A 26,755-nucleotide genomic window follows, 5' to 3' on the forward strand; every position below is an offset into this window, starting at 1 on the left:
TCGTTTTTAACCATGCACAGAAATTTCCATTCGAACATCCAGCAAGACGTTGGTCTTCCTGACCCCATTTCCCCCCAGAATATGGCTTTATTTCTGCCCTTGACATGACAAGTAATTCTATGATCATTTAAAGCACGAGAATTGACTATGAAGAATTTTTGAACATATATAAATTCACAAATTGTTTGTTGTTCACTAAATTAGCTGATTATTCCTGTCCAGGAATGCCCACTATGATGACTGTGAGTAGATTTACTCTCATTTAACATTGCAGCATACCAATATAATGTTACATTTGAAAATGTATGGCATAAATTCATATTTTATCAATTTTAGATATGGATTGACACTTGTAAATGTAGATAGTTGTTTATCAAAGGCATCGGGGATAATATTATTATTGTTTTGAATTTGGATGCACACATTTCTTTATGTATCAGGCTGAAACCTTCATTAAATTGAATAAAATCCATTTTGGATCGTAACCTGGGTCCTGAGACCCCAAATTGTAAGCTTGGGAATCTCAAATTGAACTTTATTGCAGCAAGCACTTGTTGTTTGACCCCAAAGATATCGTGTGATCCATTTCACAAGAACACCCGAGCCTGGTCTGATGCAATTTCTCCCAACCTGCCCTGCTTGAATACTGGATTTGATAAGACTAGTTACAGTTTTTCTGCTGTTGTCAGTTCAGCAAAGTATTCCTGATTCACATCCCCTTTTCATAATTCAGAAAGCACACACATACTCTCAAGCGCACAGAAACCCCCTTTTTGGTGCTCTTAACTACATCTAGTAAACATGGAGTTGTGCTATTCTCTGCAAGTTGGGGCAGAATCTCCTGTCTCCCGCGATCCTACGTGAGTGACGCAACATGTTTGCGAGTAACTTCAAAATAATCTAAGATGATGAATCTTGACATAAACAGGCAGATGAAGGGGCGAGGACTGCATGATGTAACGTGCATGCCAAGTGCCCCTTATGGCGTCTGATAGGGTCCATCCTGTGTGGGGAAGCTGGCCAGCCTGGTGAACGTGCCCAAGCCTGCTCCACTGACGTCGACTCTTTCTAGGAACTGGGCCCATAATGCACAATTACTGTGCTTCTAGGAAGAGGAGTGACCCTGGGCTCTTTGGCAACAATTGAGAGCTTCATCTGATGTGCCAGACAGTAAGCTGCTCGGCTTCAAGGAGTCCTGGTTGCCCCCATGGCCAGGGGTGCACAAGTGTAAGGTATACTCCGAAATAAAGCCCCAATTAGCAAAGGATGTAAAACTTGAGACCTCTGCATCCAAGCCAGCAGGTTTTCATTTGCCAAAAGATATCATGCACACCCTGAACCTGCACGCTCACAGCGACACACTTGCGTAGTCGGGTTTCATGCCGCTGGCACTGAACTGCATTGCAGCGTTTGTATAGCCCTACGAGCCCGTGAAGCACTTTTGGGTTAACAAATAAGAGACTATTCCGTTCGTTGTGCTCTGGTTGGTAAGGTGTGGGCTTATAATGTGACCTTTGTTGGAAATGTTATGGTTTTATGGGGTGAGGGAAGGAGGGGTGATTCGATCGTGTTGTGACAGACTTGTAGTAGCTATTATACATGGAGTCAAGGAAGGAGGAGTAAGAAATTGAGTTGTGTGTTTGGGTCCATCCATCTGCATCTCAGCTTCAACAATAGGGTCTTAGCACTGAACCCATCCGACACATGTGGTGCCTTAAAATTAATGATGTGTGCATCCTTTATCCTTTCATTCAGAAACATCTGCTCCCACAATAAATCCTACCTCTGGTACCTGCCATACATCCTTCAGTTTGCAGAATCATACAAAAATCATCTTTATTTTATCTAGAAGGATCTTCTTCAAACACTAATTTTGAAGCACGCTTCAAATAAGAATATTATTGTGAAAAACAGAGACCATATACAGGCAAACACGAAAAATATATATAAAATAAAAGACAATGGCAGAAAAACGGAAATTGGCAATTTTGCAAAACCAACTGCTGAAAATCATGAGGAAAAGTGTTGCAACGATGAGGTCATTTACATATATTCCATTAGACAGACCTTGCCATATACAATCTGTGATGGATTTGTAGATAACTTTTGCAACAAAGTGGAATATTATTTTCTTGAAGTTGGCATCCAGATTACACGCAGTTGAAATTGCAGTTCATTTTTAAATCGTTTGTTGGAGTCTCTCGGCCATGAGAGCAACCTTTGTTAAAAGCTGCCGGCCTGTTATTACTTGTGAAGAATTTACACCTTTTTTCACAAGCCTCAGCTGTGCAAGGCATTAGATTGCATGGGCTGGGCGTCTCTTGCTTTAATGTTATATCTGAGCTGACCTTTGCTCCCTGCCCGCTGGAGTTGTGTCTCCCATTTGACCTTGGAGGTGGAAAAATGTAAGATAGGAATCTTGGTTCCTTATCTACCTTCAAACATTCCACCCTCAGACCCCCGTGGGCGTGCAGTGGTGGCAGGCCTGACGTGGTCTGAGCTACTGCACCCAGGCCTGACGGTCTCAAAGCTAGCTAACCTGTAAGTGTGGAAACATGCACAGGATATACTTTCAGCTGTTTAACGCCCAGAGGTTGCAACACTCCTAGCATGAATCCTTGCCTAATCTAAGGGAAATTTAAGTTCTGTGCTGCCTCTTACCACATATGCCTTAAAGATACTACGAATAATTGATGTTGCTGTTTTGCAAGCTTGCTCACTTCTTATTACACAGGTGCAGGCGACCGGTGTGGATATGTTTAGGACTCAGGCATCACACTTCTAACCTACACCTTTTCTCTGCTGAGTCCACTACAGAAGTTGTAATCTCCTCTACCTAGCCAGAAGATGTGCGTGACATTCTTTGTCCCAAGAAGGACTTAAGCAAAAATCTGAGGATCCGCCTTTGTCCGCACTGAAAGAAATAATAAGAGCACATCTTACACCAAAGCCGCTAGGATGAGATTTTACTATTCCTAATGCCAAATCATCTGTCTTTCCATGTATCCAGAAGTGAATCCCTTTGGAAGACCTTGGAAGAATTGTGTCCCCGTTCGGCTCGCTCTTCCTTACTGGTACACAGTGTAGATTTGTCAATAACGGGTACCCTTCCACATTCACTATACGTATAATTTACAAAAGGATCCCCAAGGGAAGCATTTTTCATGCTAACCTCCTGCAGGCATGACCCCAATTTAAAACATTATTTTAGATTTTTACCCCTCTAGAAAAAATATTGGGAACACATTTAAAAAAACAATATAGATAGATAAACCAGTCCTATCCATTTTAAAAACCCTCTAATGCTAGACATCAGTCGCCATGTTGAACCTGCCCCTGCAGACATGGCAAGTGAGTTTAAAATTCAGGTTCACAACTCTTTAGATAGCCAAGGCATTGCTGTGAACTAAGTTAGGGGTGTTGGTAAAACAGGAAAGGTGGAAGGATATCCAGTTAGAATGCTTAGGGATACAAGGAAGAAGAGAGTAGCCGCTCTTCAGACGTACCCTGAGATAGGACAGTCTGCTTTCTTCTGGCTCATTTTCCATTAGCCAGCCATTGAGAGCTTCACCTGTAATAAATATATAACTTCAGGGTGCCCAGTGACTTTTTGGGAGCCTCCCACCGATGCTGCAAAATGGCAGTATTGCCAAATAAAAGCATCAAGACCCTGATTCTCTTTCACGCCTCCTTCTTCCAGCACCTTATACGCACTGTCCCTTCATCTCACTCTGAGAGAGGTTCTTTTTCATCACTGCTTTCTCCCCTAGTCACTGTTTTCCTATCTTTCTGTTCCTCCCTGTTCTCCATGTTTTACGTTTCTCTCTTTTGCTCTGGGTCTAGATCTAACAATGAAAAATAAGCCCCAAGCTAAGCACCCACCACCTGCATCTGTTTGCACCCTAAGAACTGCAGATCAGCCATGAATTGATTCAAAGATATCCAACAACATGGGAACTTGTTTTACAAATGCGGATCTTGGCTCGCCTGAGAACTTCTGAAGGTTTTCTGAAACTGTTCCCATTGTCCAAATGCTACTGCATTTTATTCACTTCCTAGCGATCGATGGGGTCTGTGTTGGGCATTGGAAGGTGCAATAGTACGCGCAGGGTTACAGCACCTTTTCCTCTGTAGTGTGTTACATTCAGGTTCAGACTTGGACAAAAAAAAAAAAAATGCCCCATATTAATGAAGCGTATAGTTTAAAAAAAGTGTTTCTATGTGAAAAATAAGCAGTAAACACCAGCCCACATGCCTATAAACCGGCCCAAAAACGGCTAAAAAAACCAGCCGACACAGTGATCTGTTAGACCAGCCCATTGGGGCACCACCTGCTTGATCTGTAGGCCAGTCCAACCTTGGTTGCATGATATCTAGACCTAGTAAATTGTCTTCAGTGAATGTGGCCTTGGTGTTGAAAGGTGGCCATTTTTTCATAACCTTATGAACTTTTCATGACGTGCAATGAAATACACATTTTTTACATAATCTTTTGTTGCCCAAGTTAAATCGCTGATCATTGTGTTAATCTTGGAAAGACAGAATTTGGAGTGGTGATCCTTAGAACTCTAGAATCATTTTCAGCTACTGGTACCTACTCTGGTTCTCATTTTATTTCATCTTATTTTTGCTTCCTGTGTCAGTGCAGCCAGGTGCTAACCATATGATGATGATGATTCTTTGTCATGAGCCAATAGGGACAGTACAACCCAAATGGATTGATCATGACCCCCCCCCGTAGAGGAATACATGCAACCGGAGATATGTTTCTGTCTTGTTGGGGAGGGTGGGCCATACATGTGGTACACCTTGAATCTAAAGACACAACCGATGTGCTACCCATTTCTGGGCATTTCTATGCCACTTATAACTCACATGTTTCTTCAGTCCATTTGTGTTGCATGCCACATACTAAAAAACAGAAATAGGGTGTTATGTGCTTGAAACACTGGTTGCATTATGATTCCTTCTTAGCTGGGATCTTACCAGCTCACATATTTATACTTTAGAAGCAAGGGTGTCCTTCCGCATGGGCTTCTTGACCAGTATTGTGTGAGAAATGATGGGCTGGGCTATGCCAGTTGTCGTTGCGACCCTGCAGAGGCAGCTGGTTTCTCATGTCCTAGCCTGTTCTTTCCAGTATGGTGACTGACTACTGCACTCCGCAGTATTGATCGTCACATTCAGATGTTTTCACAAATTTCGTTCAGCCTTGCCAAGCCCTAGACCTGTTTTGGTTTTTCCTTGCCTGAGCATGCTTGCAGACCCAGGAGACCTTCAGCACATCACAGATAACTCTGAACCACTACCTGCATGATCAGTCCATCAATAACCAAGCCATGACGTGAGCCGTAAACAATGGCTCTGAATGTTACGTATCTATGGGGCCAGAGAATATGTGCCCCAGTGAGATGCTTACCTTTGTCTATCGGTGAATCATATCAACACAATCAAACAGGTAGCAACGTGCAGGTATTTCTGATGAAGCAAATATTTAGTTTTCTCTCACATCACTATTTTACATCTGTGGAGCGAGGAATCCGTCTCTGTTCCCGCATGCATGAATTCTTCTGTAAGGTTCATCGATCAATTTGTTCAAAGGTAGCACGTGCGTCAGTGAGACAAAGAGCAATACTGCAACCTGTCCTTGCCCCATACCATATGCTTCACCGGTGTTTCATCTGCTGAGGCTTCCTGCCTTAACATACCCTACCACCTCCACTGAGCGAGTGAACGCGTGCCATCCACCCTCTTCCTAACCGCAGAGGCTACACCAAGGCTCGCCAAAGTGCACTTCCTCAACTATCTTTGAGGTCTGGAGTTAGACTAGCAAATTTTTATGTCCTGGATTATCTGGGGACATTTCTGTGTCTTTCCTGTGATTTTCAGGGGGAGCATAGAAATACGACTGTTTCCTGGAGGCAAAGGCCATAACACACAACGATAGCACAGTTAACAATAGCACTAGTTGACTTCCTTTTCCCCAAAGATAGACAGTTCCCTTGTTTCTAGTCTTGGCGCCATTCAGAACATATTTGATAAGGCGGCTTGGTTGGTGACAACACGTACTGCAAAGATTTCTGTAAGATAAAGGCCTCAAATTAGATTGTAGGCAGAGTAGCTCCGTCTGTTATATTTATGAAACTTATAAATATGTACCATTGAGTAATAGCATCACCTTTTCTTACAAAAGATTTTACTACGTGAGGTATGAAGGACTCTGCAAAAATGCTAGCTTATGTCAAGGCTTGAAAGGCCTTTCACCTCCTTACTATTTATGGTTTTTATTCTAGAGCGTACACACCTTTGCCATCAAAATGGCCTCCTACCGGTGATACATTATCAGGTCACCCCACAGCAAAGTGTACACAATGGCCCAGATGTACTGGCCTTCATGCGAAGGAGGGCTGCATGAAGAACCTCAATGCTACACTGCGTGAAGGACAACAAAAAAATCACAGCACCGAATTTAGCCAGAGTCGCTCACCAATGATGTTATTGGAGCAATCATGCCAAAATAGAGGTTTTCTGTGAAGCTAGCTTTGCACCGTGGAGCAAAGGTGAACAAGCACTGTCTAGCATAGGATTTTTACAGGAGGTACATCCTCCAGTACAAATTTCTAAGGACTCCACCGCTCAGCACACGTTGATCGATGGTTTGTTGGCGGGAAACATCCTTTTTTCCGACTTTTTTTTCCCGAAAGTTGTGGATAACGAAAGCGCAACAACGCTTTTTTTAACCACGACTCCGTTTTTTTGTGCCTTAACTACGTATGTTCTGAACAACGAACATACGTGGTTAAGGTACAAAGAAGGGAGTTGGCGAAGGTAAGTGGTGGGTTTAGGTTTTGGGGAGGGGGTGGGGGGTCAGGGGGTTTTAGGTTTTGGGGTGGGCTTGGGGGTTGGGGCGTTTTTGGTTTTGGAGAGTGGGTGGGGGGGTCAGGGGGTTTTAGGTTTTGGGGTGGGGTTGGGGGGGGTGGGGCGTTTTTGGTTTTGGGGAGTGGGTGGGGGGTCAGGGAGTTTTAGGTTTTGGGGTGGGGTTGGGGGGGTGGGGTGAGGGATGTAGGGTGAATGGTGCCTATTGCTAATGATTTTATCAGGAATGCCTTTACAATGAAATATCGTTGTTAAGGCATTCGTGGTAAAATCATTAGTAGTAGCAACGAGGTCGGTGTTCCGACCTCGTTGTTAAGGCAGTAGTTGTTTTTGAAGTCGTTGTTTCGTCGTACAATCTTTGTTGGCAATTTACCACTTGAGCGCTAGTTTGCCCCTGGCTTCCCTAGGTATTAAGATTTGGTACAAAGCAAGAGAATGCTGCTTTTGTAGATCTGATTTCGATCCAAAAACTACAGACATGCCCCTTTTGCATACATTTAAAAATAGTTGGCACTGTGCAAGAGTCAATATATTTTGTGCATGAAATCTTATTGTTGTGGTTGTTGATGCTGCTGTTTCGGGTTCCTTGCACCGAACTCGAGAAACAGTTTAGCAGATTTGGGCCAGTGACTCACTTGACTAAGCAAGTCTACATGTCTCTCTGGAACTTCCGATGGTCTGTCAATCCCTGTTCTTCAGAGGGAAATAGTTGCTTATACCTTCTCCACTTCAGCCTCATTAGTGGCAGTTTGTCTTCCAGCATAGGTAAATGAAAATATTTGCATCTGAAGCAATGCGATTAAAAATACTGTTTATAGCTCCTTGATGACCCAGAAGACTAATGATGATAATATAACATATTAAAGGTGTGATTTGTATACTCCCATGTTGCACCAGTCACCCCACAATGTATTATGGTAGATGTAGTTCAAGTTTACATACAGTTCCGTCATTTCAGCAATTAAATACTTGCTCTCTTAGGAATGTACTGACATGTGGTTCATGGATTTTACCATACATCAGGTATAGAGTACTCCTTTCCTTTGGGAGGTGGGAGGGATGCATGTTGCCTAGATATGAAAGTAGTTATGTTTCTGACCCAGTAGATTTCTTCTGGATGAAGCCATCTCATGGGACGCATGCCTGTTGCATGGTTGTGCACCCGATTAAGACTGCAACCGGCAGTCGACTGTATGGACGTATTAAAAGATTTCTTGGGACTTTTGGTAATTTATATTTGCCAGTTCATATGCTACTTATGCTTTCAATCTTAGCGTGCTGGGTTTCCCCACGTCCTAATTTTACACCACTGAACATCTACTACCCACCTTGTGGTTTTTTCTTTGGGCAAAAAGACCCCACAATTCTGAGTTTTCCTTCTAGTAATCAACGATAGCATGTGGGCTCGGAGCTACTATTTCCTATTCCTAAACAATTTCTCTCTTTCCAACCAGTTTTGAGGTGCAAATTTGCCTAGGAAAAACCATAAAGGTGCACAACTCCCTCCTCATCAGGTCATGGTCATCACAGTCCTTACCTCGTGAGGTATGACCCAACTCTCCAAACAGGCATCTATTGTTTTAACCCTATTTATGCCAACAAAAGCGTTACACAAAGTTTGAAATATCCAATAGACATTACAGTGTTCCTTCTATTTTAATTCTCCATACCAATCTGTAGTCCTCGCTGCATGTAGTTGAAGGCTACAATCCAAGCTCCATCTGGCGCCCTTGCCTTCCCTCATGCTTTGGGGCATAGAGCATCTGACTGGATGAAATGTGAGCCTGCTTGCTGCCCGGTTTTGGTGAGATTCTCGTGATAGCTGTGGGAGATCAGCAGGGAGTCGATCTGGCTGGAGGCGATCGGTTGTGGAGTTATGGAGGTTGTTTGGTATCAACAGAAAGCAGGAAACCTGCAAACAAAAGCACAGGCAGACACGTTTACCTTCCCTGGATTCTCCAGAAGTATCTGTCTTTCATATGACATTTCGTTAGAAACAAATCTGTTTCGTTCAAAACATGTTAATTACATTAATGTGACATTGTTTTATTGCAATCCTTTAGATTTTTATTTAAAAAAAAGTTTCTTTTTACTCGGGCTGAAACCTACCGTGTTGATATGTATCTTTGGTGAGAGTACTCTGGTGTTTCGATACTTTAAGACGTGTATTTTTTAGTTTTAGTATGTTCACATTATTGAGTGTTTCTTTGATTTATCTTTATATCGCGTCTCTGCATTTTTAAACATTATTAACTGACAACTGAACGCGGTGCTGTGTGACAATTAGAACAGGGGTTCAGTGAAGGCCGCTGTCTCCGCCACCAAAATAATTCTACCTAGAAATCCCGTTTGCCAAAACTGTGTTGATAAGACTGATTTGTGTACTTTGTAATAAGAGATATTAGTTAGAATCGTTCTTAGACTCACGATCCAAAAAGCAGACGTTTGTTCTGTTTTCTTGTACAAGCATGAGCCACGTACATGCGTTCTGTATCTAGGTAAACAAAGTCACTACGGCGTTTATTGAATATTTGCATTCTGTGCATAGACTGGGAACCCACTTGTGTGCATGTAAATTTGTATTTGCATCGGGAATAAAATGGTTATTGCACAAATAATCACTGGAAAGGCAATGAAATTATTCAGGATGTAATGGCTGTCTTAGGCAAAGGCTGGCTGCCTGCTGGCAGAGACGCGCCTGGCTTCTGTTTCTATCACTGTTCTATCTGATGTCTCTAATATTCATAACAATCTCAGTGAGAGGGGCGGGCGCTTTTACAGCCAAATTTGAATCTGTTGTTGGGGTCATACTGGGAGACCCCCATTCGTAGAACTTAAGTTCCACTTGATGTAAACACTACTTTCTTTTATAAGACTGTTAAATGCTACCTACAGCCTTATTTAAGGGCACCGCATACCACTGCCGTCTTATTTAACATGACTAAATGCAGCTGATTTTTACATAAAAGTGCTGGATGCAATTACAACCTTACTTACCATGGCTGAACTCTACCAGTCAAACTTAAGAGCATAAATGCTCCCGCTGTGCAGGTTAAGACGGCTAACATTACGTCTTATTTAAGAGCACTAAAATCTACTACAGTCTTACTCAAGGACCTGAGACTGCTGAAATCTACCCAGCCTTAGTCCTTGATTGTGTCCACTATACATTACCACACACGTAAAATAAGCAGTAAATCAGGGTATTAGTGGTACTTACCATACCACTCTTCACCGCGTTGTATACTTGCCCCTCTGGGTGAAATAAGCCCCTCCAGGGTGAAATGTAAAAGGAGTCCGCTGCCTTGTCGCCCAATGTGAATCTTGTTTACAGCAGCAGGTTTAAGAAGTTCCAGTTTCTGTTGTTTTTTTTACTTTTTGTTGGCTGTGGGAGGCGGACAAGGGCCCTCGAGGTGTGTTACAAAAAGAAGTCCCTGGCAGGAGATGCGGGCTCTTTGTTGACAGCAGCCAGATAATATCATGCTGCTACAATGTGGACCTTGTTTTGCAGCCCCTGGAATAAGACGTTTTTGTGTTGTTTTCTTTTTGGTGACTGTTGGGAGGCGGACAAGGGAGGAAAGTACGACCAAGGTTTAGAAAGAGATAATAGTTAGTTGTACTGTGTTTGCCATCAGCAAATACCTCCGGACACACAGCAGAAGCAGCAATAACCAGAACACATACAAATAAACACCCAGCGTGAGCATTGTAAAATACCCGCTTTTGATAGCAACCGCGGATTCTTTCAGGTGTCTATCGTTGAGCTAGGGCTGCTTAGAAATACAGCAGTACTGGCATGCTATCTTATATCAGTGTTCTGGGTGTAACAGTGTTGCTGATGTTGTCACTTTTTCTTATATTTTAGAGTTTTTGATATTGCTCTGCTAGATCCTAGTTTTGCCTAAGTGGTGCAAATTGACTTCTAACAACAGTTATCAATTCTTATTCCTCCAAACTCATCTTTTTATAAGTGCAGGCTGCCATGTAAAGTGTCTGCAATAAGGGTTTTGCATAGTGGGTGGTTTTCTGAACACAACAGATTTATCAGGCTGTTAGTTCAATAGTGAACTTCATTAAATACATGTTACTGGGGATAAAAGATATCAAAATAACACCATTACCAAAGGCCTGCACTGAAAACAATAAAAAAAAAAAAACACAGTGTCCACGTGAACTATCCTCAACTTCCCCTGAACCACATGATCATCTCGAGCCAGAAGCCATGTCTTATATTCCACATCAATAGAGGGTGACTCGCACCGTCCCTTGGTCTCATCTGTCATGAGGCAAACAGTGCTCCGAAGCAACAGAAAACTACTCTGCAATCACAGGCGGAGATTTATTCACAGTAAATCTATGCTAGAAAATCCATTTATGAGTGTAGAGACAACTTTTGTGAATTGAAAAATTTGATTTTTACTAGTAAATTAAGCTATTTGCAATGGTACATTGAACTTACACATACATAATAACTCTGTGTAGTCCCATTGCGCATATTTGTTATACAGTGATAGTCTGGAAGGATTTTGTACTAGAATACTGAGATTTAAATACCGACCTGCTTAAATACTGTGGTCTTGATATCGACTAGCAGAATATAGTGAAGGTAAGTATTGGTTTACTATACTTAACTCCACTCCTTGAAGAAATATATATCTTCAAGATATGTAGTTGCTGAGTTAAGAATAGTAAATGCATAACCTTACCTTTGTGATATTGTGGTAGTTGGTATTGCAGCCAAAATATTTTGACAGGCCCATATTTTTTTACATCGAAATACTGACACGACCATCTTGTGGTGAAGAGCAGGATCTTGTATGGTTAGAAGGGGTACAATATGGTTTCATTCAGTCCTCCGTGGCCTCAAGGTTAAGTCTTCTATCGCCATTTCGAGCTGAACTACAATTTAAGGGAATTTTTCTAACTGTGAGTTAACTGGCGGTGTAGAGAGTACTAGAGCTGCACATTGCCAGTAGGTGGATTCTGTTCATCGGATGTAGAAGGTTGCTGCATGTTAAATTTGCATATTGTTTTTTCAGCTTAATTTTAATTTCAATATTTAGTGATATGTACTGAAGACCAAATCCCCGAGGCTTTACACTAAAGTGTTTCCATTGCAAAGTGCAAGTTTATCTCAAGGTGTAGATATGTCTAAGATGCAAGAGTTCCTGAGAAGGAGCATGAATACATTACCATAAAGATCAGAACTTGCTATAGTCAAAACTAGTCGGAATTCTGCGCGGCATGTTCCAACTTTCTACCTATAAACATAAGAACTTTTGGTTACAAAAGAAGAAAAACACATTGTGCTGTTCTATGTATTAGCCTTCCATGTTAACATATAGAAAACATGCCAAATGTTTTGACTTATTTTATTACGTTTTCGAAAACTTGCTTGTTCACTGCTCTTGAAGTTACCTAGTATTGAACAGATCTCAACACGTTTGGCTTGGGCATGACCGTGGTTATAATAATATGCTGTCGTTGGACCCAGGGAGTGATTCGCCCTTCTATGTTTAGAATCCTAAAGGAAGCCCCTCCTCCCATTCCTGTTTTTCAATAGCACATACATTGTCAGGGTGCCTATACAGCTTCCGTCCAGCACACCTGGTGCTAATGTGCTGCCTTTTAATTTGCTATGATGCACAGCGCAACCATGCTTTGATGCGCAGTTTTCATTCATATGTGCTATTTTTAAATCTTTCAATAATTTTGCACAGAACAATGTTTTATGCCCCCATTGTCGAAATCATTGTTCAAGTGCTTACAATTTTAAACAAGTTTTCAAAAACGCCTTACTACTTTATTTAGTCAAATCAATCCAGACCTTCTTTCCCCTAACTAAGTACCAACAACATCAATGCCGGACCAGTGGCAACCAATAATAACTGGAAAATAATCCCATCCTAAAAATACAAACTACCATAGACTAAAAAAAAAATATGTATTCAAACCTTCTTCAATAATGCATAGTAATAATAAATGCTATTACTCTCTGTAAGTGTGCTTACCACTGTTAATTGCCTGCTCCACAATTAGGAGCCCGAGACTAAAGCTAGAGTCCATAATGAGTGGAAAGGGCAATCCATGTCTGTTAATGCCCTGCAGCATGTGGACAATACTGATCTGCATCTGTTACTTCAAGTCTACCCATGGAGACCCACTGGCACGTCTGATTCGCGACTCTGCGCACTGAGCGTAGAATGCAGACACAAGGCGGAAGTGTTTAATGCCAAATTCTAAACCATACAACCCAAACCATATGAGCCGACTTCATCACTCCCTAAAGCTATCACTTCCTTTTCATTCTTGTTTGGTTGATTATCATCTTGACTTGTCACAAAGTAGCATTCAAGTTAGAACACCCCCTTCAGGCAGAAGCAAAGAGCATTCAGGCTTCTGGGCAGAACACTGGGTCAGGGGGTGTCACAAGCCATGGAGAGGTTAGTAAAACAGCTGGAGGTGCCTTACTGTTACCTGCAGGTTATCACTGCATTCCTTGCAGATCACAATCATGTTGGTGCACATTTTGCTAAACAGGCTCGCTCTTTAAACACATGAGTGTTTGATGTCAGGAGGGCAGGTCAAGGCCTCTGACTTATTTGGAGACCAACATAAGCTGTGCAGTTTCTTCTTATGCGTTAGTCATTTTACTTAGAAAAGAGTGAGTGAGAGAGATAAAGAGATAAAACGACAGAGAGAGAGAGAGAATGCGTGTGTTCTTTAACTTATTTAAAGGTACCTAAAATTCAGGGACAAAGTGAGCAGTACTTACATGTTCTCCTATTTACGCAATTCCAAATAAGCCACTAGAAAATTAGACAATATGGTTTTACTACAGGAAAGGAATGTTTGCCAGAAAGATGACCCGCAATATGAAATGAGCACTTTCAAAGTCACATCCTCACAAAAGATGCAATTCTGTCCTGTTTTTTTCAAAAGTCACTTCAGAGTGAAAGTGCACAGTAAGGATCTTATTGAGTGAAGGTGCTCAGGTTTTTGGGCGTTACAATGCAATTTAGTGCCTGGCAAGCTGTAGTAAATGAGGGCTTTAGACCCTGATTCTGATCTTGGGGCGGGGTTACTCCATCCCAAACGTGACGGATATCCTGACCACCATGTTATGATACCATTATATCCTGTGGAAATCACAATACGGCAGATGGAATATCCATTTCGTTTGTGATGGAGTATTCTATCCACCAAGATCGTAATCAGGTTCTTAATGTGTTATTTTTAATACTTTGCAACAGAATATTGTCTGTACCGTTCTCATCTGTTTCTACAAATTCTGTGCTATTAGCTTGGTTCAGATTTAGAAGAGCGGTTCAGTCAGCTGATTTGACCTAAAAGGTATTTCTGGGGTAAGAGGAGGCAACTACAACATGCATTACAACTGCAGTCAAGGACATTGAGATTGTACTAAGTCTGGTGGCCAGTCAAACCTTCTTAGGGAAATCTCAGGTTAACATTAAGTCAGAGCTTAAAGGCCTCCACTGACTCCCACCTGCAGGATACATCCAATTGGAGATGGAGTGAAGTACTCATAGGGACGTTTGGCATTTCAACCCATCTTTCTACGGGTCCACTTTCAAAGGTGCTGCAGACTGGTGTTTTAGACACGGTTTGACTATCACTATGATAGTTAAGATACCGTAGTCCCTTATGCAAGCAGTTGAGAATTAAAGGGCAATTATGTATGAGGTGTGTGGGCCCTTCCTGTCCTGGTGCCCAGGTACCTGTTGTAATACTGATAAGCATGTCCATGAAGGCCAACCTTTTAATCATCCCCACTACATAGCACAAAACTAGAGGCCATCTTGTGGACCACAATCAAATGAATTGAAAGAAATTGTATTTTTAGGATTCTTCATTGGGAAGACCTAGGGCTACCTGTTTGCCACTCCACCATCTTACTTATCCACCTTTTTACAGTTTTTACTTTACCTTCATTGGATCCTAATGGCTTGTAAAGCATCCATCCAGGCTGCATGCAGCGTGCCAGACACACCTCAGAAGTGCTTGCATACATGGATAAACCCACACACTCCTGAAAACCTCCTGAAGACTGAACAATTCAAATTTGCTTATTAACAGAACTCATCACAGTTCAAATCTCTCAATGGAAGCGCATCAGAAATGGGCTCCCCCATACATTTGAACTCCAAATGACCTTTGATTGTTGTATTTTCATTCATCTGTACTCTGCTATCATCCCTAGCTCACTGTAGTAATCAGAAGTAACACGAGTGCTATACAAAACTTGAAATAAGTAACTAAATATAACTAGCACGTCATTCCCATAGTAAATCGTAAATGCAAGCAGAGGTGTTATATATAACAAGAGGCTTAAAACAATGCTCTCAATGTTACTAATGGCTGTGCACATTTAGAGTTACCAGGTGTTGCAGTGACATTTATCCCTAGCTCCAGCATGCATTGCAGGTGCCACTTCGAGGGGATAAACAATGGGAGAGGGCCTGCCATGGCAGCATGGTGGGTTTTCCATTGTCAACGCGAGTCCTGAAAATACATTCCATGAACAGGAAACACTTATAAAATGTCCCCGTCCCCCGATACAGCAGGAAGTTTGTCCCAGCACATGGGGGACATTGCTAAGGTTTTCCATCCAGGACCAGCATGGTTTCCAGCAGAGGGTTTGGGGGGAGCAACGTTATTTGGGCAGCACCTCTGATGCCATTTCTGTTGGTGCCAAATTGCAATACTTTCTGGTGGAGCCAGCAACCTCTCCCCCATCCTGAGCTCGTGAGAGCATACAAGACACCTGCTGGTTTTTGGCTGATGTCCCCACACAGCTCTCCTTTAAAAGATCCCCGAAGTATCAATCACACCGACACTTTAGAGCCACCTTGCTTGTGGCCCCTGGATCCAGGCTGTGTCCTTGCAGCCTGTAGAAGAGATTTGAGAGGCACCCCAAAATATGGCGTAATCTTTGACATTCATTAAAACAGGATTATCGAACAATTTCACAATATCACCTAACAGAGACGGAGCTTTACGGTCTTTATGCATTCCTTTTCTACAAGAAAATTGCGACAAAGACTCTTCTGAAACTAAATAACATTAAAAACAAGCTAGCAGACTTATCCCAATTTTAAACCAGACTACATATCCAAATTGGTTAATTTGTTTAACAAAATAAAAACACTGAAATCCTCAAAGCAGCTCTCCCGGCACAGCAGGAGAGCCGATACTACAATATTCACTGCACTCAGGAAACTCGCTCCGTAATGCTTTGCAGGGCATTTCTTTTTTAAAACATTTTTGCCTATGACTCAGCCTGTGGTGGTAAAGGTACTGCAGTAGGCCTACTAGGCCTGAAAATGTCTAAGGCACTACGCCCTCTTGGAGCTAAGTAAATGGTTACACTGCATTACTTTCTGCCACTTTGTTTTTATGTCATTATGCCCTCTAGGGGTAGACTATATGGTTACATGATCATGTTTCTTACAAATGCTGTTTTTATGATGGTGTCCTCTAGGGGCTGTTCTGAGCATTACAGTTAAGATAATACATTATTCGCTGCACTCAGAAACTTGACCCATAATGCTTTTTTGGGGTGTTTCTTTTCGAAAACATTTTTGCCCATAGCTCAGCCTGTGGTGGTGCTACAATAGTAGCACCACCACCACACTGTTCAGCACGACAAACTCTTTCTGTCTTCGCCATCTCTAGGTCCCCACACTAGGTTGGGGGACCCCAAAATAGTAACCTCTTCCAAAATTCAATGTCTTTGTAAGGTCTCTCATGGCTGGAGCTGTTGTTTTACAGCTGGTAGTAGATTGTGTTTTAATAGCCTTGTTTGTAATATTATACTAGTATGCCTGCTGGTAGGCCTGCTAGGCCTGAAAATGTCTAAGGCACTATGCCCTCTAGGGGTACGTATATGGTTACACTGCATTACTTTCTGCCACTCTCTTTTTATGTCATTATGCTCTATAGTGGTAGGCTATATGGTTACATGACCATGTTTCTTACAAATGCTATTTTTATGTTGTGTCCTCTAGGGGCTGTTCTGAGCATTACAGTCAAGATACTACATTATTCGGTGCACTCAGAAACTTGACCCATAATGCTTTGTGGGACATTTCTTTTCAAAAATGTTCTGCCCATAACTCAGCCTGTGGTGGTCCTACGACAGTAAGACCGCCACCAAACTGTTCAGCATGACACACCCTTTCTGTCTCTGCCATATCTGGGTCCCCACACTAGGCTGGGGGACCTCAAAATAGTAACCTATTCCAATATTCAATGTCTTTTTAAGGTCTCACGTGGGTGGAACTTTTGTTTTACAGCTGGGTGTAGTTTGTGTTTCAATAGCCTTGTTTGTAATATTATTCTAGTATGCCTGCTAATAGGCCCGCTAAGCCTGACAATGTGTAATGCACTACGCCCTGTCAGGGCTAAATATATGGTTACACTGCATTACATTCTGCTATTCTGTTCTAATGTGGTTATGCTCTCTAGAGGCTGACTATATGGACACATAACCACGTTTCTTCAAAATATTATTTTTATATTGGTTCCCTATGTGACAGATGATGTATTATGTGGCACATGCAGCAAATCCATAAATATGAGAAAATCACTGCAGGCGTACAACCACATAATTCCAGTGGCCCTGCCCATACCTTACCATATAGTATCATTCGCAATCTGAAAGGTTGGTTTCATTTTATCTTTCTACTGAAGCTTCAAGATATAATGGCCTAGATTTACTAAGGGTTGTGCAGGTACTCGTGGCGCTGTGCAATTTTGCATTGTTCCCGCTGTCTTCTATAATCGTAAGTTATTTAACACAATGTTTTGCATTGCTTTCTAGCTGTGCTTAAGTTCCACAACATGTTTATGCAATAAGTCTTGATTTCCTAAAGATGTCCTTTCACTGGGACACGTTACCCTGTAGCCGCCCTCCTCCGATTGTTGCAATAACCTCTGAGCTCTCGTTGTTGGCAGTCACAAAATGCTGATGCTCCTGATCCATCGGACTGGTGGTATCTGCTTTCGGACATGGCTCAGGAGCCCAAAGTTTATCCTAGGTATGCTTTTCTAACATTGTGATGTCCCCGTCGCGACTAACATGTATGGAAATTGCAGAAGTCTCATCTGGAATCAAAGGGTTTCTAGGAAAATAGGTGGCTGCCTATGTTCTGATTTAATATCCCTATGACAACATTTTCAAGAAACTATTGTAAGCAGTTTTTGTGGTCAAACTAATGGAAGATGATCATTGCAAATAATGTACTGAAAATGCATCAAATTAACTAGGCCTATTATGCTTGTCTTCTGACAATGTGCCAAAGACCAGGGAGTGCCTGAGCAGTGGAAATATACACTGCACACTTGCCAGTTAAGCAAACACTGGACAGACCGAAAACTGGGCTTCTGACCCAACCCTGCCCTTTTTCACTTCATAAGCATATTGATGCACACCGGGAGACTCAACAGAATGTGGTTCTAATTTCCAGAAGCCAAGCACAGCCTCAGCAGCCCTGCCAAGTACCACGCATCAGGTGTTAGTCTAACACATTTTAGTGCTGGTGTCTGCATCACTGCACTAAAATGCATTAGTCACACTATTATGGTACCCCCGACCACCGCACTAGGCGTGCTGTACGAGGAGCTGCATACAAACCATGATTGCACTGGCAATGAGTGCGCTGTATAGACAGCGGATCTCTCACTTGTTTATTCAGCAAAATCGTTTGTGGGGGGCGTGCAGTCTTTGTCGTGTGCCCGCTTTCTGTTGCTATGGACTGTCTGCAGCTTTTCTATGTCATTGGCTCCGCCCCTCTGCTCACATTCATGTACATATGGGTCGCTTCTGTCGCCCTGGAATTGCATTTAGTATGCTTCCTGATCTGGATGCAGGCTACAAGTGAGGTGAAAAATGCGCCGGGTCGTGGGCTGGGGGCTAGCGCCTTCACAAAAAGAACAAACTTGCAGAAGTAAGTGACCTGTAATGTTAAACAAGGATTGCCATGGCTATTTGGGGCATTTGTTTTCCGAGTTTAATCCATGATAGGCTACCAATGCCTGATAATATGCTTCAAATGAGAGGTGCACCTAAGAGAGCAGGGCAGTCCATTTGCAACCCTGCACTGCCTTCATTGAAACCTTCGTAAAGCATGCTAATACTCAAAGAGTTTACAGTGAACTTCATTTTTTGTTGCACCTTTCAAGGTGCAATTTCTGTAAGAATCCAACAATTATTTTGGGCACTGTGCCCCTTAAGAAAATAAATCTAAATCAGTAGAGAGCTAGCCTGCAACAAAGATTGTTCCACATTGTTTGAAATCACAGTATATTAGTGCCGTTTGATAACACTTTCAGTCATTGTCATGACACCGTAGCACTATCTTCACCAGGTCTGGCAGAGAGCTCCAAGTGGATAGGTGGGGAGGGAGGTCATGCATGCAACCGACATTGAGGAGGTCTGGTGGGTCGCTCTCACAGTGTTTTCAAAGTCGTCTAGCTGCGGTCCGCCTTAGCAGCCCTCAGGACCACAATCCACCTGTGTGGAGGGCGGACTGCAGGCCCTCCTGTCTCAAGACACAAGCGGGGTCTTTGTAGTCAGATCCAATGTCAGTGGCTGAGCGCACACTTTTTAAGTATTAGTCTGCCTTCAGGTGTCATCATCTGCTCGCTAGCTGCTACTTGTGCTGTGCTACAATGTTTAACATATTCGAAGGCTGACACTACACCGCATAACTCAGTGACATTAGGAGGAGTCACTCACTGTAGTTCCCAATGGCTACTACGGAGACATTGCAGGTGAATCTCAGTTTTGTCAGACTCACTTTATCAGACGGGTGACGTGCAGTGGCGGTAGGCTTGTATTTACAATGGGGGGAGGAGTTCAATAATAATAATTTTTAAAATGGCACACAGCATCCTCGTCTCCTTTCTTTGTCTCTCCTTTTCTCCTGGAAGCTCCAACCTGGGACCCAGGAAACTGCACTAACCAATCCTGGCAGTGCTTTCATGCTGATAACCAGCATGAAAAAAGCATCAGGATTAGAGGGACCAGCATGAAAAAAGTTTCAGGATTGGAGGGAACAGCCTCTCTCAGAGCACTGGAGGCCTGTGCTTTCTCTATCCCAGCTGTCAAGTCTTAGACAGTCTTAAAACAGCTAGGTTAGAGAAGTTTAAAGTGCGCATGTCAGGCTGGCCATCACAAGACGGCCGGCCAAAGCAACATGTGCACTTTTAATATAGTGCACAGCTCCCTGCTGCCATTCAGCAGCAATTGCCCCACCCCGTTCTGACACTCGGTTCAAGACAGGTTGCTGAAAAATAAAATGGTAATAAATAAAATGTATTACCATTTTATTTTTCAGTTATGGGGGTATTTTTTGAGCGGGGTGATGCTCCTCCACTCTTGGAGGGCCGCCTCTGGTGACGTTTCTCTGTTGGGTTTGTCGACTGGACCCAACAGATCCGCATTTCAAGCTAATTGGCTGCCTGCTGCAGAGGGTGGGTGCATACAGCACAGCTGAGCACATCGCTTGCACTATCGCAGCAGTGTGGATCCTGCGGCAGCCGGACCCCGAGCCGCGCACCAGTGCTGACGGTGGCTGATTCGCTGTTGTGAGCCTGCTCAGCTGGTAACCTGAACCAATGGGAGCTTGTCACTTTCACCACAGCCGGCGGTATACTGATCCTGCGAAAAACCGGCCCAACTCAGACTCAGCCCCACCGGCCGGACTGCTGCTGCAGACATCCTTTTGAAATAACAAGACTGGCGCAACTGAACTCGCAGCTTATAGCAGGCAGCGTGCTGGGCCCTGGCTGTGGCAGATGGCCGCTCACTTACTGATTTTGATAGTGACTGAGCTGAGACTCATTTTGAAATAATACAGCCTGCCTGGCTGTGACCTAATGTGTGCCTCACTGTCACAGCCTCCCGCTTGATTTGGCTCGCGAGAAAGGGTCACTCATAGTCCTCGTAATGTCACTCATAATTACACTGAAATTATGAAAATGTCGCACACAGAAATCTAAAACCTTGGCAGCTATGCCTCAGCTCAACTAACACAGCAGGGTGTGGCCCAAAAGCCTCCTTCGAGTCCTCAAGCAGGTTGTTTGCTCCTCAAACCTCGGTAGTGTGCATTCATGTCTTTGCCCAAAAGGTTCCCTTTGTAAATATTTAACATACTAAAACCACACTCTCGGGAATGCACCTGTCATTTCTGTGCCACAACCGCGGCATGCGCATATTCTTTGTCATGGAAAGGAGGGCGGCGCACAGACGCGTGTTTGTAACCGGCCCTGGTCGTCCCAGGCCCCGGGTGTGGAAGAGGCCTGCCTGCACTCCGTCGCTGTACTGCCCATGTCATTCATGAAGTTCGCGCGCCAATCGACGGTTCTGTCGCGTGGTCAACAGTCCCAGATGTCGACGCGTTCTAACAAGTACCCCTTGCCGCGGCATAAGATCACAGCCTCAACCCCGGAACCTGTATAACTCCCCCCGCATATAATGCCTTTGAAATGAGACATAAAATGCGTTCATGCCTGGTTTCCTCAACTACTCACCCATATTCCGAATATCTTAAAATGTGAAAGTATTCCCGAAAGCGTCACTCAAGCATTCGGTTGTTTTGAGTGTTTGCATTTTTGGAGTCACTAAATATTGTACAATACAACAATGAATTTACTGATATTACCTTATTCCTTCCTGGTCCGCAGATGTTCCACATAATGAGGAGGGTGTGGGGGAGGGGGGGGGGCGGCGGTTGACAACACGATGGTTGCAAGCTGGGAACTAGAAACATATATTTCATTTGCGTGTGTTTTTTAAAACCATACCTTTAGGTCTTTGTCTGGGCATGACATTACTCCAGACACAAAAGTGGCAACTTTGAGCTTTTGTTGTGACTGTGCTTACAGCGACAGGACAGTCAGGAATATGCTTTTCTGACGTACTTTAGTTGCTAAATCCCTAATCACCTGGACGAAAAGTCGGGCAAAGCTGCCAGTTTGTCAATTCTTACTTCAGAGTGGCATGACTGCCCCTGGAAGAATTCTTTTAGGCTTAGACTGATAATTGTGGTAAATTTATTGGATTATAAAATATTCTTTGTTTTTTATTGAACACCTTGTGACTACTGTTTGCATTCCTGCCTCCACTTTCGTTGGCATTTTTTTCTACAAATTATGCACGTGTGTACAAAGGGGAGTACAGCTCTTTATTCTGCTTTTGTGATATCCGTTGAAGTTATGAGATGGTGTTTTGAACTATCTCTTGTATTTATTATTGGAACATTTGGTTTCTTGTACCCTCTTCACCTGGATGAATAAAAAACACGTTCATTTGCAGAGAAACGTTTTAGTGCTACATGTTACGTTATATTGATTTAAATCGTGCACTAATCACCTGGGAGGGTGTTCAGGCGCTAGGACGTGTGTGTGGGTTTGTGGTCCCCAAGGTGCTCATACGAAGGCCTGAATATAGAGAGCATAGTGCTGTATAAATCGATGGCAAAAACCTGGGAATTATGATACATTTAAAATGAAAATTAGCTGTAAATGCAAGCTTCAATTACAAATCTGATTTGTTTGTCTGTGGCAAGGTCAACCACAAGGAACAAAAAAAGTGTACCTAAGGGTGATTCAGTGAGGGAGGCACGTGCCGCTGACATCTGTGTATGCCATGTTGATAACAGGTTGAAATTCCCACAGGACTGACTTCGATCTAATTCCTTTCAAGGTCAATACATTGAGTGGTATTAAACTGGATAATAATAATAATGAATAAAGGACTTCAATTAGCACCTATTGTGCCATACAAATGATCCTAAAGTAACAAAACATGACAAAACACCCATGTTGTAAGCCCCTATATGCGTGCAATCTACTTATGAGGATGGATGAAGTTCACATTGTCAACTCCTAAATTACATTTTCAGTATTTTTTTAGGATTATAATCAGGCCATACATTTTCCTTTATATTAGGATTTTTTTAAAAACACTGTGCTGCATTTTACTTGTGAACATCTGACAGAGAAATGTTGGCAATCTCTTTGTTATCATGCTGTACAAACGGGAAGTACAATTTCTTCCTACTAGAACTACAGACTTGCTCACTGCCTTCACCCGATCCACAGTACACACACACTTACTGACCTGTTTTGTTTTGATTTTATATTAATGTATTTGTTCGCATCATCCCCTATTAAATATCATTTCATAGTGTGTTAAATGAACATCTCTGGCAAAATATGATAGAAAACGAAAAATCTGTGATAAATGATATAGAAGTTTTAAGGGAAAGATGAGAATCCTTCTCGGTGGCTAAGTACATGTGCAATTATAGCAAAAACAATGAAGAACACAGTATGTTCTGGACAAGACAATTGTGTGTTTTATTTGCAACAGTGTGGTTACAACCATTCTCTTCTCTCTTCACAGTTTTACGTGGCTGTCTGGCCAGGTTCATCGCAACATTATGTCTAAGTTCTGTGGCCATGCTGTGGAGCTCTTTGATGAGGAGTTCCGGTATCTCTACAGTGCATCCAAACCAGTGATGGGTCTGAAACCTATTACGCCTAGAATTCCAGTGTTGCTGCGAGAAAATAGTGTCGCAAAGAGCACTATGTCTGAGAGCAGCACCCCAGAAAGCACTAACACCACCTCTGAGCCTCTGAGCAGCAGCTCCTCAACCCACAGCACCTCTCAAACCAAGCAGCCCCCCAGGTCACCTGTCTACACCAGTCCCATTGCAAACCCACCGTTCCAAAGAGTCAACTCTTTCCACGGCTACACAATAACCTCACCTGGGACTCCGAACAGCATGCAGACTCAATACTATCAGAGGACTTTGCTCACAAACTCCCCGTCTTCCTTCTTTACCAACGGCAACCTATACCGACCTGGAAGGAATAGGCTGGAGGACAACTACGGGTCCAGGTTCACTCAAAACTGGGGGCCCTTCACCAGGCCCACAGTCACCTGATTCCTCAACCGCTCCTTCCTCTGGTTACAGGCCAGGCTGCCAGACGTAGACTGAGTACCTTCTTACTGTGCAGTGATAATCAAACAGAATTGGAAGTGTTGAAGAAAATGCAAAAAGGAAGATACGTTTTGAGAAGGACAGTAAAGTTCTGAATAATGACATAGATAATATAGGCAGTTTTACAAACGTGAGTCTCTTATCATTCCAGCTAGCAAGTGCCCTATCATGTTTTACTCTCATTGTTTTCTGCCTCCTTTTGTCTCATACCTGTTCTTAGTTGAGAAAAAGCTAACATGTGAGGACCTGAATTTGATGTGCTTCAAGTGTGCCTGAAAGTACTTTCTTGTCGCAAATATTTCAGTATTAAGCAGTGTATCAAAAACTCAAATAACTCACCTGGATACTTGAATATTAGGTTTGGTACCAGACATGGAGAACACAGCAGCATAAAATTATCTGGGAGTGATATTCTCAGGGACTTTGACTCTGCAGTGCCACAGAAAAAGACAATCCACATTAAAATGATGTAAAACGATGCACTGCGATAGCATGACCCAGTATGCTGAAGGCTGTCTTCTTCATTATAGACTTATAACGGACCACCTAATAATGGAGAATATGGCATCTTAACAGGTGAATTAGGAGTATGCAATACTTGTTAATGCTAATGTGCTGCCAAATTGGAACTGATGATTTACCTTCCAGCATGGTGTATTCCATTAACCTTACAAGACTGCAGGCCTCCCTAATGGCTCTGAACATAAAGGCAAACAGCCGCATTCATTAGCTGATGAGATCCCTCTAAACCTGGAAGTCTCCAAAACAGTAATTCAATGCCCTGCTTGGTTCATTCGCCAGGCTCCTTAAATCAAACTTAAGGATAAAACTATAGGGTACTGTGAACTGAGCCTCATAATCAGTATGAATCTGAAGAAATGTGACCGCATTATTGATGCTAGAGCAGAGCAGTAGGTGTATGTCTGGATTCTGTGTTCAAACTGGGAGCTGACAAATGGACACGTTCCAGGCTACTGTAAGAACATACTTTTAATTTGATGAACTATTAGAACTTTGCAGTCTAATATGAAAAAATAGCTAATATGATCAAGATGCAAAGGAGAAGTAAAGGGGGACATCTCTTTACGTACATAGATCTAAAATAAGGAATGATCTACCGAAAGATATTCCGAGATACCATCTTCAACAAGATTTCAAAAGTTGCTAGAAATGTTCCGACTTATGACAAATTATATTGATTGTCTGAAATTATCTTGTTTTAAATGTGATGTCATCTGTATTTTCCTTCGATATTGTATATAAAAACGTGTATTTTAGCTGTTTATTCATATTATATGAAATTTAAAGTGTTTCATAATTTGTACAAAATCTCAGTGCCTTGGAGTAGCCTATTTAGGTGCACTGAAAGTCTTGCTGTAAACGTAATAAAGTACTGCTGCTCCCTTATATGTGTGATTTCTGCTGTATTCCAAAGGTGGTGGTAAATTTGGACCCTTGGACGAAGGTGGTTGCATTCATTACAAGCGAAAGTCCAATCATGTCCTTCAAAGAGCCCAACATGTGGTTGTCCATTTCAGAGGTCAACCTTCTTTTCTAGCTCCCTAAACACCAGGGTTCGAAGGCCTATTTGTAAATACCAGTTTAATAAACAAAGCCTTCTCTTAGAAAAGACAACACTACTGAACTGTCGTTAGGGTACAGTTAGTTATTGTCCTGCCCAATGATACGCATTCTCCCGATTGCCTCACCTCCTGTTCAGCGCTCTGCATGTGAGCCATGGTTAATAGGGAAAAGGGAATACAGAAACATAGATGCAAATAACCATAGAAACTGAAAAAAGAAATGGATGACCAACCTTTATATCGTGCACTTCATAAACACAGATATCTTCAAGGTGCTGAACAGTGAACAGTGTAGGTAAGTGCTGGAAGATCTTTAGGGCTGGGTCATGAAATGAATTAAGCAACTATGTAAAAGAACGTGACCACCCTTTCAAATGTAACTTTAATAACTACAGGGAGTGCAGAATTATTAGGCAAATGAGTATTTTGACCACATCATCCTCTTTATGCATGTTGTCTTACTCCAAGCTGTATAGGCTCGAAAGCCTACTATCAATTAAGCATATTAGGTGATGTGCATCTCTGTAATGAGAAGGGGTGTGGTCTAATGACATCAACACCCTATATCAGGTGTGCATAATTATTAGGCAACTTCCTTTCCTTTGGCAAAATGGGTCAAAAGAAGGACTTGACAGGCTCAGAAAAGTCAAAAATAGTGAGATATCTTGCAGAGGGATGCAGCACTCTTAAAATTGCAAAGCTTCTGAAGCGTGATCATCGAACAATCAAGCGTTTCATTCAAAATAGTCAACAGGGTCGCAAGAAGCGTGTGGAAAAACCAAGGCGCAAAATAACTGCCCATGAACTGAGAAAAGTCAAGCGTGCAGCTGCCACGATGCCACTTGCCACCAGTTTGGCCATATTTCAGAGCTGCAACATCACTGGAGTGCCCAAAAGCACAAGGTGTGCAATACTCAGAGACATGGCCAAGGTAAGAAAGGCTGAAAGACGACCACCACTGAACAAGACACACAAGCTGAAACGTCAAGACTGGGCCAAGAAATATCTCAAGACTGATTTTTCTAAGGTTTTATGGACTGATGAAATGAGAGTGAGTCTTGATGGGCCAGATGGATGGGCCCGTGGCTGGATTGGTAAAGGGCAGAGAGCTCCAGTCCGACTCAGACGCCAGCAAGGTGGAGGTGGAGTACTGGTTTGGGCTGGTATCATCAAAGATGAGCTTGTGGGGCCTTTTCGGGTTGAGGATGGAGTCAAGCTCAACTCCCAGTCCTACTGCCAGTTCCTGGAAGACACCTTCTTCAA

The 26,755-nt window shown here is 42.6% G+C and overlaps 1 protein-coding gene across 1 annotated transcript in view; it reads left to right on the plus strand.

Moving 5' to 3' along the window:
- The window catches only part of FAM83A (family with sequence similarity 83 member A), a 48,007-nt gene extending 22,691 nt beyond the window's left edge, over window positions 1-25,316 (plus strand). Inside the window, exon 4 of the mRNA XM_069220690.1 lies at window positions 23,309-25,316. Within this exon, the coding sequence (XP_069076791.1) occupies window positions 23,309-23,852 (544 nt within the window). The 3' untranslated portion in view covers window positions 23,853-25,316. The remainder of the gene's footprint in view (window positions 1-23,308) is intronic.
- Window positions 25,317-26,755: the final 1,439 nt, after the last annotated feature.

This window comes from Pleurodeles waltl, chromosome 2_2 (genome assembly GCF_031143425.1).
Source record: "Pleurodeles waltl isolate 20211129_DDA chromosome 2_2, aPleWal1.hap1.20221129, whole genome shotgun sequence".
NCBI lineage: Eukaryota > Metazoa > Chordata > Amphibia > Caudata > Salamandridae > Pleurodeles > Pleurodeles waltl.